Genomic DNA, 14,659 nt, shown 5'->3' on the forward strand with positions numbered 1-14,659 from the left:
TCAGGTGGTGCTGTTTAAGATCCCTACCAGCTCCAGGCAGGCTGACACCTTTGCAAGACAATGCGACAGTAGATGTGTTAGATTTTTAGCAAAATATATACAACTTAGACATGGGAAGAGTTAATCCCCTCCATACTGCAGACTGGAGGAATCTGACTAAATTGAAGAATAATAATAAAGGCTGGAGGATTGTTCTCTGTGGCTTTTAAACCCCAAGCAATTTGTTCAAGGTGGAATTCGGGAAGGGTGTGCTCCCATTTTCTTTTTAAAAAAAGATGACCTCAAACTACAGTCAGCATTCCCTTTTTTCCTTATCTGCACATGCTCTTGTGCTGGCCTCCTTCATTCCCATATCCTGATGGGTACATTTCACCTGTAAAGTTGCACAGATGAGGTTATATTTGACCTCTACTGAGATTAAAGAACAAGAATACCATTGTGGTGCATTCATTCATTATGAATGTGCCATTCAAACAGCTCGGTTTTCTCTTACTGCAGTGATCCAATAGGCCTCCTATCAAACTTTTATAAATTAAGTGCCTTTTTCCTCCACTTTATCTTGGACCTGTCAGGTTACATCAAGCAGAAGGCCGAGATAGATAGCCAAACACAATCAAGTGGATAAACAGCCTTTGTGAGACGGAGGGCCCCGGACTGCATATTCCGAGAAAAAGCTTGATTTATTTTTTAATTGTGCCTCGATTGCCCTTCTTTTTGTTTTCACAAACTTGCCCCAAAGGAGAAAAAACACAGAATGAGTCTAAATTTAGGCTGGGATGCCAGGTTCTCCCTGAAGTAAAGGGGATCAAATGCTGTTTTACACTCCCTTGGCAGAATCACATCACCTGTCCTTCAGTTCACACAAGCTGCGCCATTAAGGAACCAGTGACCGCTATGGGAAAAGGGTTATTGTCTTTGCGTGCGGAGAGACCCTGGGCCTGTGTCGGCAAACACATGGAAACATGTCTCCTGGGAAGCGCCCCCACCCCGTGCCCTCCCCGCACATGTGTCGCCTCGCTGGAGGAGGTTAATAATACAACGCTGTTTTGACAAGGCATAATGTGGACGACAGACAGAACCCTGTTCCCACCCACACTGCCAACGCCAGGGAGCATGGGAGAAGAATACCCGAGGCTGGGAAATTAACATGCGTGTCCTGATGCCTGGAGAGAGAGAGACAGAGCAAACCTGACAGACTGCTGCACTCGGGAGACCGACAAAGAAACCCGGAGGTAAAACAAAAACTGTGACAAAACAACACAAACCCTTTAAATATCGTCAGTTTGAAAAAAAAAGCTGTTTGCTCTCCAAGAGAATGGATGTGATGTTGAAGAGAATGGGACATGGAGGACGCTTGAGACAAATGGAGTAGAAACAGGTCTGAGTGAAAGGATTTGCTTGGATTCTCTGTCCATATATGTTTCACAATGCAGACGAACTCTCAATCCAGTTATGATATAGTGTGAGATTTTGTTGTATTAATATATTTATATGTATATATATACACACACACACACACACACACATTTATTTGTATTTATTAAACTATTTAGCCTACAGTAGATATTTCAAAACTACGCAAGATGACTGCAGTTTTCTTCGTCTTTTAAGGACACAATCTATCGAATATGAAGCGGTTGCTAAAAGGCTCTGGTTGGCTCTGGTAGGCTCTGGTTTGCTGTATCTCGTCTGTAGGGCGCAGGTGGGTAATCCGTGCCTGTGAGGCAGCCATGTCTCCGAGCGAGTCTTTCACACTCTAATCGCAATGTGGAGGACAGGGAAATTGAACAGGTCACGGCATCACTGATCTTTGTTATATCTGAAAACCCTGTAAACCCCGACAGGAGTTTGTAATGTATTCACAAACCTAGCAATGTAAACCGCATAATATCCATTCCACAATGGAGATTATTCAAATATTTGTCCCTGCGGTGCCTGATCTTCTTAAGACCTGTTATTAGGGGCTTCGTTTATTTAATCTCTCAGCTGGATGTGTTGACAGGATGTTTGAGAATAACCCCGGAGCCCCGCTGACTGACACATCTCACAGAATCTAGGTCAAAAACGAATCCTTCAAAACCACACGAGCAAATAACTTGGGGTGAAATGAACAGCACAGGGTGAAACATACATTCAAATGGAGCTGCTCTTGTCACATATGGATGCATACAGAAACCTCCTTGAATATTAAGTTATCCGTCATATTACGGCCACAATCCTTTTATACAGTTTAAGATGGTCTTTGTCTTGCTCATTGCATTAGCCAACAATGCAGTTTTCCCTGGGCAATGTACAGACATCACTTTGGGAAAGCTTAAACATCTTGGAGTTGATGAGAAGTATCTGCAGTGCCACAAAGTCTTTGCAAATGCACTCTTCATTGACACAGCACAGGTTACCCACTTGGTTTGTAGTGTGAAAAGCTTGTTTCGTTATTAAATCTCTGCTACTCGTCTTTGAAGCCATTTTTAGTATAACATCATGCATTTGTTTCTTATGGCATAAAAAGAAAAAAGAAAGTGTCTAGCGATGGCAACGTTTCTGTTTGAAATTGAAAGGGCCCACTAGCACACATTGCTACATTTCTCTATCCCATATACACTAAATATATTCGCACACATACACAGATACGAACTCAAATATGGGTTAATGTGCTCCACTATTGTGGCTCCAAGTGACTCCAGGGTGCATCTCAGCCGCAGGTGGGAGGGTAAGCCGGCCTCAGCACTTTCAAACTTCCTATGAGTGCCTAATAAAGGTAGTTGAGTCTAGTGAACCAGCCCATAATAAGGGTCGGACTAAGAATAATGGCTCATAGATCAGAATGCTCTCCATTTAGTGTCTTTGCAGTTCTGGAAAACCCTTCTCTCGGGGGAGAGGTTTCTGCATTACAAAGGAATTGAGCAGGCTGTGCCAATAACTCATGGGGAAAAAGTGCTGAAAGGAGAATAAACAAAAACACACCTTGGAAGCGACCGAGTGAGGCGGCGCTGTCATGATGCTGACAGTTGCATAATACCGGCTGCTCAACTGCTTATGGGAACAGGAAGTCTCTTTCTAAGAAACGCAAACCATGAATTAGCAGCATTATCCCAAGAATGAGAATTAATTTGTTATCTATTTTTCCACTTGATAACAATCAAGCTTGTTTTCCTAACCAATGGGTTATTTTGATATCCAGCAACATACGCAATCTTCCGTCGAGAAAACACTAATTACTGGTATTTTAAATAAACGAGAGCGAACGCTTCTCGTGATGGAAATTATCCTCTTTTTAAATGTTAACACTGCTCAGTGTTTTGCACAAAACAAACAGAATCAGGGAAGTGGATACCAACCATGAATTAATAACCTGCACTGAAATGAAATCATGTAATGAGTCTCTCGTGATGTTTTCTCAGAAATTGTCATGACAGCAGCTAGGATGGGTTTTGCAAAAAAAAGCAAAACAGGGCAATTTGGTGTTTTGTTTCCTTCAGACTCAACCCAGACAAGCACAACACATGTAAACATCATGTAACTATTAAGATCAGTAAGGAATATTTCAATGTTCGGTTATTTTCTGTATTCTAATTCACAAACACTTTTTACTTCACAATAACAAGCTAATGCTTCCCCATTACACATGCTTTCTATTACATGAGGTTTCTGTATGTATATGCTTTCCGATCCACCTAATTATCTGTCTACTTAATGTCATGGAGCAGTTGAGCCAAATTCCTGTGTTGGAGCACTACAGTTCAGCAGGTTTCATTGAGGTTTTATTCAATTAAGGACATAATTAGCTCAATTACTTCAGGTGGAATGAAGAATAGACAATCTCGTGGTGGGAAGTAATATGCTTTTGAAATGAGCGCATGCCGTACTTGAAGTGTGACTATTTAGATTTATCTTTCTCTGAAGGCTGCGTTTGGATTAAGTGGGCCTTCACTGTGTTCCATACATATAAATGTGCTCCCACTTGCGAGAACATCCTGCAGATACTGCCAGAGACGATCTGAGATTCAAGTGCTGGGTTTTGCCAATACATAAACATAACAAACAAAGACAAAACACGACCATCACTTCTCAAACCTAAGTAAATCGTTGAATCAATTCAAAATCCCTGCCCCAATTCTCCTCCCGACACTTCATTCTTCGTGCGGAGATGGCCGTTTAAGTGTAATCGATGGAGGACAATAACATGTGAACAGAACCCTAAGAGGAGAAAAAATTACTTATTTCTGTCTTTCTAGTGCCAGTGCTTGAAATCCACTTCTGAGATTTGGATTTTTTTTATTTAGTGTGAACTCCACAAAGTAGAAAACACAAACAACATTAGAATAACCGCAAGTCCAGACTTGTGGGGAAATGATGGCGAATCACTGAAACTGAATATATATTTATCTTGGGCTCTGCCGGATTCTGCTTACCTGAGTGATGTCCATCCTGGAGTCGCAGCTGAGAGGCTGGGTGGACGTCAGGCCGTTGGAACCAATCACAGTCACGATGACGCCTTTCTCATTGATCTTCCGAATCATGGTCCCATCTACGAAGTACACAAAGCCTCTCTTGTCCACCGCAATTCCTAGAAACCCAAACAGGGGGAGACAGAAGCAGTCAGGAAAAGAGGGATCTTTCATTCCAGTCCAAGCGGTTCCAGAGTTTATAAACCGCAGACATACGAACATGCAGTTTCAAGAGGAGACCCTGTTGAAGGAAGTCACTCTGCAAGGTTAGGCTCGTTCAACTCTCACCTACCATTACAATAAACAGATGATAAAATACATACATTCATGAATTAAACTGAAATATCTTATTTTACAAATGTTGAACACCAACAACAGCCTCTGGAGAGAAACTGAAAATGCACATAATATGATATTGATTAAGTGTAGCATATGCACTCTTTCATACCCCTTGAATCTTTGTATTTCTTGTTTTTATGAATATTTGTAATAGTTTCTTGATTGACCTCATCTGCGAATGCTCAGCTGCATCACAGGATACTTTGTGTTAATAAATTAAACTAAAAGAGCATTAAGGCTATACATGAGTACATTCCTTTAAGGCAAAAAAACTAAAATCTAAATCAAAAACAAACCAGAGATTTTATTTTAACAATTGTTTTGAAAGGCTGGAGAAAGACAGGCCAGGTTTTGGGAACTGGTGCTCTCAATAACCAGCAATTTGTGAGAAATATCAAAGCCTATTAGCCTTTCAAGGCTGGTAGAAGCAATACTTGACTAATGCAATCCTATGCTGGTAGTAAAGCTAGCGGCCGTAGCTGCATCGGCACAGACACATGCATGGGGGGGTGAGGTATTCCGCGACCTTGTGTTACGAAACGTAGTAAACAGATTAGCAAAAACACCTTCAAACTTTCTCGGTGATACAAGGTCACATCCTGCAACAAACTTTGTGTCTTTATTCCGGATCGCCGTGATGCCGAAGCCGCCAAACAGATTAACTGACGCATAACAGAGTCGACTGTGAAAGATGAAGCCATGAATAGGATTATCATTATTGATCAGATAGGACCCAGACGCACACACCACGGGCCCTGTCTGTAAAACAAATGTGAAAGATTAACGGGGGACAGATTGTTTTGCTGCAGACTGACGCTTTCTAGATTCATTTCAATAACTGCAGAGGCCGAAACCGACACCAAAAAAACTCCAGTGACAGATATGCCGCCAGAAAGAGGCACATCAAAGATAGGATATAAACACTGCGTGTAAAATGTGCAGTAGGAGCCTTGTGAAGTACAGAAAGAAATGGCGCTGGTGTATTTTTGGAGTGACAGTGGATGAACACATCTTGTAGTATCTGATTCACAGAGGAATCGATTCTCTGATGGCAACTCTCACATACACTTCTAATGATCCGATGGCACTGCAGCACCAAACAGAGCCGTCGCAAACCTCCTAGGAGACCCGCCGATTCCCCGTGCTAAGAGTTTGTCACAGAAAGCTGAATAATAACTCCAATGTAAAAAGAAACATCCCTTCTTCATGTGAAGTGTACAACGCTCTCCACATACACATTTGTAGCTTTGCTTTTTTCTAAGGGTTAAACGAACATTTTTAAATTGTGGACAATTCATCTATCTGTCTGTCTGAGAGAGAAATTGAGAGAGAGAGATTCTATTATGGATTATACAAGAAAAGCAACTTAAATGTATAAAAAAATGTTGTCCGAGTACATTAAATTATGGATCACGTCTAACCCTGTTGACTCTTACATGAGTTTATGTGTTTAATTTCTTTCATCTGAATTATTAGTGCTTAAGACACGGGCGTCCAATGTGTGGCCCCTGGACAAAATGTGGCCCACCTGAAATTTGTAACAATTTCCATTATTAGCCGGCACACATGAACTGGTAGGCTGAACACCTGCCCGCCCCTGCCGTTGTGTAACTGACTGCCGCCAAGTGTCACGCCAGCAGGCTTGGATCAATTAGTAACCGTAATTGAAGCTGAATGTAATTATTTACATCATTCTGAGCCAGTCGAGTTTAATTCACGCGTCCCTCACACCTATGGATTTCTGATCATGTGACCCACTATAGAAAAAACATGGACGCCCCTGGCTTAAGAAATGAGAGGCTTCAAAAACACTACTATTTAAACAAAGATTGACATGCTATTATTATTCTCTCTCCTCCATATGTCTGAGAAGTAAAAGAGTAAAAATTAATTGCATTATTCATGATGTCAGACTATTAGAGGTAGAACATCACATTTCATTCGAAATCTGTCTGAGAGAAAATGAAACTAAAAATCAATGACCAAAAGCATGAAAAGCACAGAATGAAAACTTGAAAGAAAGTCCTGATGTGCTCAAAAATTTGCACTTGGTAGAACAAGGAGAAATACAATACTTATAATTCTGTTATTTTACTCATAAGGGCTGAGCTATTTTCAACCTCGTTACAGACCTGAACACACAAAATACAGAAAAGGCTTAATTGAAAGTGTTATTCTCTAATTCTCAGGCACAGTTGGAGGAGTTTAGCACCTTAAAACTCAACCGGCCACTGTTTATCATCAGGGTTTATCGTTTTTGCCGGTGAATAATTTGATCAGCCCTATTAAAGTCATCACCTTGTCCGGCTCATCCTCCAGAGATGGCTTTTACAAGAAACACAACTTTGAGGCTTGTAACTCGCATCGGGGCGTTGAGAAGTAATTAACTTTACGGAAGCGTAACTATTATAACTCGTATAAGAGAAAGACTGAAGTGACAGAAAATGATAGAGGCGGTCAAAGGATTAATGTGCCTTGTAGTCCGTCTAGTGTACAGCAAGGGGCGCCCGCCCAGAAGAGGCAGCCCAGTGCCAAGTGAAGGCACGTTGTTTTCTGTTTGGTGCCAAAGATAATCCAGATAATGTCAGCGTATAGTTAGAGTCTGCTTCACTGCAGATTAAACCGTCCACCCTGGAGCAGTCATAATTATCTTCTCTGGGTGAATAGACACTGTAAGGCGACACCCAGTGTGTGATGGTTGGTTTCTGATCATCTCCAATCTGAATGGGAAAGAAACCCATCATGACCTGAAGACCAGCAAATTTGCACCTTTCCCCATCAAAGCTTCTTCATAGAAATGAAGGAAAAAAATCAAACCCTGCAATCCAGTCTTGCCCTTTTAATGTCATAACTCCCATTCAAGTACGGGTCAGCAGGCGGTCAATATTTCAGCTATTATGTCCTCAAATCTCTGACATCCTTTGAACGGGGCCATTTGGGAGCAGCATTTTGAGCTCTTAGGCCTGTGGAGGGATTTGTTTTTCGTTTTATAACTAAGATGTCATCCAAAACTCGACCGGCATCGCAGAATGATATGAAAATAAAACTATAAAATGAGCTTAGCATCGTTATCCCAAAGAATGTTTCGTAAGCAGACAAAAAGACAAAAAAAAAACTGTTATTCAACATTACTTTGAAATGAATGGGAGTCATCTTGAGCAAGGAAAATAACATAAAACAACAATAAACTAGGTCTTGTACATTTAAGTATTTCATACTGTAATAATGGGGCAAAAAAACACAAGAGCAAATCAATCCTGTTCTTAAATATATCTGTCGTTCCTGGCGCTCATATTTTAGGGCAGAGCTGTTCTAATCACGTTGTTTCACGCTCTTGTGTTTCATTCTGCACAGGACAATCATCGCACTGCGTGCAACAGGATAATCTATTCGCTGCTTCTAATTGAAAGTTTAAAATCTGTAAGCCGCGATGTGATTGCCAACATGTTTACGGAGACCGCTGTCAATGCGTCAAGAGTGGGGACTATGCTAATCCTATTACATAATTCGCAGGGGTTAGCTCAGCGCTGCACTGCCGCAGAAATATGCAGATGCTGTTGTACTGTGCTTCCAATTTACGATATGCTCTTCTAGGAAAGCAGAAACAGCCTCTATATGGCACATAACCAAGAACAATAACTGATTTAAAAGGTCCCCAGGTTTCATAGGTTAAAATAAGATTCCTGTATAACGTACATACATGTTTTCACTGATTTCATTGAAGGCTACTTGAGGATCAATACAAATGTATAGATTGAGCACAATACACCAGGGACAGGATTGCCCTAAAATGCTTCTGTGATGAACGTACAGTGGGGGAAAAAAGTATTTGATCCCCTGCTGATTTTGTACGTTTGCCCACTGACAAAGAAATGATCAGTCTATAATTTTAATGGTAGGTGTATTTTAACAGTGAGAGACAGAATAACAACAAAAAAATCCAGAAAAACGCATTTCAAAAAAGTTATAAATTGATTTGCATGTTAATGAGGGAAATAAGTATTTGACCCCTTCGACTTAGTACTTGGTGGCAAAACCCTTGTTGGCAATCACAGAGGTCAGACGTTTCTTGTAGTTGGCCACCAGGTTTGCACACATCTCAGGAGGGATTTTGTCCCACTCCTCTTTGCAGATCCTCTCCAAGTCATTAAGGTATCGAGGCTGACGTTTGGCAACTCGAACCTTCAGCTCCCTCCACAGATTTTCTATGGGATTAAGGTCTGCAGACTGGCTAGGCCACTGCAGGACCTTAATGTGCTTCTTCTTGAACCACTCCTTTGTTGTCTTGGCTGTGTGTTTTGGGTCATTGTCATGCTGGACTACCCATCCACGACCCATTTTCAATGCCCTGGCTGAGGGAAGGAGGTTCTCACCCAAGATTTGACGGTACATGGCCCTGTCCATCGTCCCTTTGATGCGGTGCATTTGTCCTGTCCCCTTAGCAGAAAAACACCCCCAAAGCATAATGTTTCCACCTCCATGTTTGACGGTGGGGATGGTGTTCTTGGGGTCATTCCTCCTCCTCCAAACACGGCGAGTTGAGTTGATGCCAAAGAGCTCGATTTTTGTTGGCAAACTTCAGACGGGCCTGTACATGTGCTTTCTTGAGCAGGGGGATCTTGCGGGCGCTGCAGGATTTCAGTCCTTCACGGCGTAGTGTGTTACCAATTGTTTTCTTGGTGACTATGGTCCCAGCTGCCTTGAGATCATTAACAAGATCCTCCCGTGTAGTTCTGGGCTGATTCCTCCCCGTTCTCATGATCATTGAAACTCCACGAGGTGAGATCTTGCATGGAGCCCCAGACCGAGGGAGACTGACAGTTATTTTGTGTTTCTTCCATTTGCGAATAATCGCTCCAGCTGTTGTCACCTTCTCACCAAGCTGCTTGGTGATGGTCTTGTAGCCCATTCCAGCCTTGTGTAGGTCTACAATCTTGTCCCTGACATCCTTGGACAGCTCTTTGGTCTTGGCCATGGTGAGAGTTTGGAATCTGATTGTTTGATTCCTTCTGTGGACAGGCGTCTTTTATACAAGTAACGAGCTGAGATTAGGAGCACTCCCTTTAAGAGAGTGCTCCTAATCTCAGCTCGTTACCTGTATAAAAGACACCTGGGAGCCAGAAATCTTGCTGATTGATAGGGGATCAAATACTTATTTCCCTCATTAACATGCAAATCAAATTATAACTTTTTCTACATACGTTTTTCTGGATTTATTTGCTGTTATTCTGTCTCTCACTGTTAAAATACACCTACCATTAAAATTATAGACTGATCATTTCTTTGTCAGTGGGCAAACGTACAAAATCAGCAGGGGATCAAATACTTTTTCCCCTCACTGTATATATAAAGATGTACAAAGAAAGTCGTCAAATAGATTCCAAGAGGTGAAAAAACCTTGAAAACGACCACATAAAAGATGGTAAGATAATGTAATGAACGTTGCAGTCATGGAAAAGAGAAGCTGTAGACAGAAGCCAGTGGAAACATATTGGGCAGACCTTCATCCAGCAGTGCATCAATATGGGCTGATGCTGATGTTATACACGTGTTTCACTCCATTTCAATTCTTGGTGATTATAATAAGCCCAACCACACTCGAGAAGAGCTTCCTTCATCCGGCAGGACAAGCTACATCGAGACAGCAACACCTAGCTGAAGGTGAGGAACAGAAACCTCGCCTGCCCTGCTCCAGTGTCATGTTTAGTCATTCTCAGCTTCGCAACGTGAGAAACACCCACTTACTGTACCGCTGCTCAAATCGTTTAAAGTCAAACCGTCGGGTGACTTTTTCCACTATGAAGACACTGACCTTCTCTGTTGTGTGTGTAATGAATTTCATGAACTTGAGGCAAGGCGGGAGATTGATGGCCCGGGAGGCCGCAACCCTGTGTTTCTCCCCAGGCCAGGTGCACCATTTCACACTTCCTCAAAACTGCTTCATCATCCTGCCACAGCAGACAGATTAGAAAAAGAAAAAAAAAGTCCTTCCTTCAGGACTGGTTTCCTGTCTGGCAAATATCCCTTCACCCCTCCTCTGGTTGTAAATCCCATCCCTTCTTTAAAACCCATAAGAAGAACAAAGGGCAAACACGATCCTACGGTTGGTTTTCCGGCACGGCGAGAATGAGACTTGACCAGGAGCCTTGTCCTCACCCTACATGAGGAACACGTCCATCCCGACATGGTTTTGAAAGTCAGATTCTGTGGCAAGGATTAGCTCCCCCCCTTCAGAGGAGCTGAAGCAAATTCCCTCTGCAGGTAATGCATTAGAAAAAAAACGATAATAAAAGAAAAAAATGAAAAAATGGCAACACTGGGTGAGCGATATAAAAGGTTTTGCAAGCACCAAGGAACATCCATTATTGCATGTCAGAGGAACTAACACCTGCCATTTCACGCACCAGTATTCAGCCGATTCCTAATGACTCGGGGACCTTCTCCCAGCAAGCCCGGATTTTACACTCGCTCCTGTCTGGTGACATTCAGGTTAACCACTGCATGCTTCATTAAGGCACATTCAAATGTCTCCAGTGAACGCAATGGCTGCAGTAGGCAGACGATCGCAGAGCTGATTTCGTGCCTTGGTGCCCACACCCTGCGGTGGGGCCTCTCTTTCGACCGACGCTAACCCGGTTCACAGTCCCTGACAGATTAATCATGGAGGGCTCGTATCAGCTGCTCTCTGATAGCCTTGGCCTAATTAAGGTCTTAGATTCCAGATTCCAAGACAGTATGGAGGAGTCAACAGCAAGATCCTCCGTTGTGTTTTGTTGTTGTTATTAAAACTTAGGAAACCCCAACTTTTGTTTTAAAGTTGGACACCAACCCCGTTTAGAGTATCATTTCATTTGCCCCTGATATTTATTACTTGAGCATCTCTCTTATCATCCAGGAAGCTGTCCATGCTTTAATCTGAGACCCCCATTGCATGATGATGAGTTTCCCCTGCAAAAGCACGCTCTGCTCTTGCCTGAATTAATTTAATTCTATTATCTGTTGGGTTTTTGCTTTTTAGCCGGGTGATGGGGAATCTCTAGAGCCTTCAGTTAAATGCACTACTTAAGATAATGCCATTTCTGGCCGATATTTCTGTATTTTACATTCTGCTGAATTCACTGTCTCGCTTTAACTTTGTTAAGAAGCTTATACCAGTAAAAGCCTTTTTTTCCCTTTCTGAAAAGCACTTTGAAAATGTTCCAGCTTAAGATTTGTGAAACCACAACATGCTAAAAATATTAATTGTTCCTCTGCTTGATTAGATTGTGACGCATGTCCTCTGCCCGCTTCTCAGTAACACTGAGCCAAATGTGAGAAACAATATTTTGTTGGCTAAGTGTATTGCAACATCACAAAATATCCCTTTTGCGTTCTTTAGATCTTCCTCAGAGCGGAGACTTATTCTGTGTTGCCCACAGCAGACTATAAAACACACAAATAACCAGGACAGAGAATCTTGCCAGTGTGAGATCACTGGTCCCAACAGAACCTCATACCAACCAAATATGGCCATTGACACAGTATCTCATAAACCATATAACATCCTTGAATAAAAATAAATCATATTCTCTCTGTCTCTAGGGCTCACCATTTAAACTAGTTTTTTTGGCTATATAGTGAAGTGAAATATTCTATTCCATCCTGGCATGACTTTTGATGTCAATAACGATTCCATTAGGAAATTGAATTTGCAGCACTTTGCTTATGACAAAACATAAATGATGCATCTTGCATAAAACCACGGGTGAAAATAAATGGCTTGGGTTTAATCTCATACTATAAGCCTTACATTACCTCTGAACTTGTACTGCTTTTTTTGTATTTATTTCCCAGAACTCCTTGCAGAAAACTCTTATTTAACAGTTGGCATGTGAAGACAGTGCTAGATTTTTTTTTCTGCTCCTGTCTCCTTGCATTACGCCTTTCACTGCACTGGCTGATGAATATTCATTTCTTTTTCAAACCAGCACAGCAAACACAGCCCACACAACATCCATAGGGAACTCTTCATATATAGACAGAAGCCCACACTACGTCGGTCATAAGGACACAAACCGGACCACAAAATATAGCTCACCAATTAAAGCAGGCTTTGTTTTGGAGTTTACCTATATAACTTTATTCTCCTATAAATTATACCTGGATATAGCAGGCAAATGGGTTTCAATTTCTTTGCAGCACCCATGATGTAAGTTGTGATAATGGGGGGTGGTCTGTATTGTGTGTGCTATTTTAAGCTCATACTTCTCTTGACTAGAAGCTCAGTTTGAATCTTCTGCAAAAGCATCGCCCTGTGTGTTAAAATCTATATTGGGAAGCGGCGGTGAGCTTGCGGGACACTGCGTCTGGGGACTTCTCCGCAGCCATTACTGGACAATTAATGCACATTTCAGTTACTCCTGTGAAGCGATCGCGGGGACGAGCCTGTTTGTCATTGCCATTAGGAGGACTTCTTGTTTCAGCTGGATTCCAAACCCAATTAGCAGTGAGAGAGGGGGCAGTCCATTAAACCAACATGTTATCCATACCGCTGGCTAGGACACCCGTAAGGCAATATCCTTCATACTAATGGTCTCTCTCAGACAAAGGCAGCACAGATCTGTTTCTTCTGGTTTCGTGCAGCTGATTCAGACAGTCACTGGACAGTTTTACTTTGTTTCTATTTTGTATCAAACATTATAGGCCTCATTATAGAGAATGTGCCTTTGAATCCTAAACAGAATAATTAACATGCAATATGATACATTTACCCCAAAACTGTGTCAAATTGACCCTTTTTCGGGACAGAACATGATATTTCTAGGTATTGTTCATTGACCACTTACTTCCAGAATATTCTGCTACCTTTTCCAGGAACCGTAAACTATTAGCATTCTCATACACTTGTGAATACACTGAATATTATAAATGCCAATACACATGTGCAACCTCTGAACAGTTGGTTTACATAAATGTGTTTTGCTGAGTCTAGTGAGAAGGACTCCTGCAGGTCTAGCAGAGTTCATTAAAACATCAACTGCCAAACACCTGTGAACTATGCTAATTTGGACCAATTACATCAATAATTAGCTCAATTAAGTAATTTAGAGCACAGTTGGAACCAGAATCAGAAAACTAGATTGGATATTGCTGTTGTAGTTTTTTTTTTTTTTTTTTTTTGCTACTGAGCTGAAATGCTTAAAACACATATTTGGTTTCACGATACAAGCTGTTGTTACAAACAGGAGGGTTGTTTCAGATGCTGCTAGGTTGTGCCTGATGGAATCATGGGAGGAAACAGTCCAAATCCCCAGTCAGGCACAACCTGCCAAAATATAAAAAAACAAAACAAGACATGAACCCCTTCCACCGACAAATGCAGGAAAAATGAAAGGAGAGATCGTCCCCTTTAGAGTGCAAGTTACTGAGAAATCAGGATGTGGTGGGTTTCTGGTTTTCATGTTCTGTGTTTAGGTGTGAGAAACATACTTCTATTGGCCCAGTGATCTTTCTGGCCTGAAGGCAAATGAGTGTGTTGTCTTAGAGGCTAATAAGAACAGCAAAGCTCCCGTATCGCTGAGGCTGCTTTGTGTTTATTAGAGTGCTCCACTTTGCGTTCTCTTTTTGTAGTCGCTCATTTCCAATTCAGTTTGAAGATGTCAGGTTTAGATGAAGAGGCATCTGGGAATGCATTTGTGCGGGGGTAAGGGGAGAAAAAAAAATGAAGGAGAAAAACAAAACAAATATAGTCTCACAAAAGGATACATGTTACACAAGTGCATTGGATTTTTGCGCACGTGGGTGATAAAAACACAGTAAAACATAACGATGTAAAACCAAATGTTTTTAGTTCAAAGGGGGGCTACATACGGTCGCTTGTGCCCCCCCCCAGT

At 41.7% G+C, this 14,659-nt stretch overlaps 1 protein-coding gene across 1 annotated transcript in view; it reads right to left on the reverse strand.

Annotated features, from left to right (window-relative positions):
- Positions 1–14,659, reverse strand: part of tenm1 (teneurin transmembrane protein 1) — a 125,903-nt gene that overhangs the window by 22,967 nt on the left and 88,277 nt on the right. The window contains exon 20 of the mRNA XM_066714683.1: positions 4,413–4,567. Within this exon, the coding sequence (XP_066570780.1) occupies positions 4,413–4,567 (155 nt within the window). The remainder of the gene's footprint in view (positions 1–4,412; positions 4,568–14,659) is intronic.

This window comes from Amia ocellicauda, chromosome 10 (genome assembly GCF_036373705.1).
Source record: "Amia ocellicauda isolate fAmiCal2 chromosome 10, fAmiCal2.hap1, whole genome shotgun sequence".
Classification (NCBI taxonomy): domain Eukaryota; kingdom Metazoa; phylum Chordata; class Actinopteri; order Amiiformes; family Amiidae; genus Amia; species Amia ocellicauda.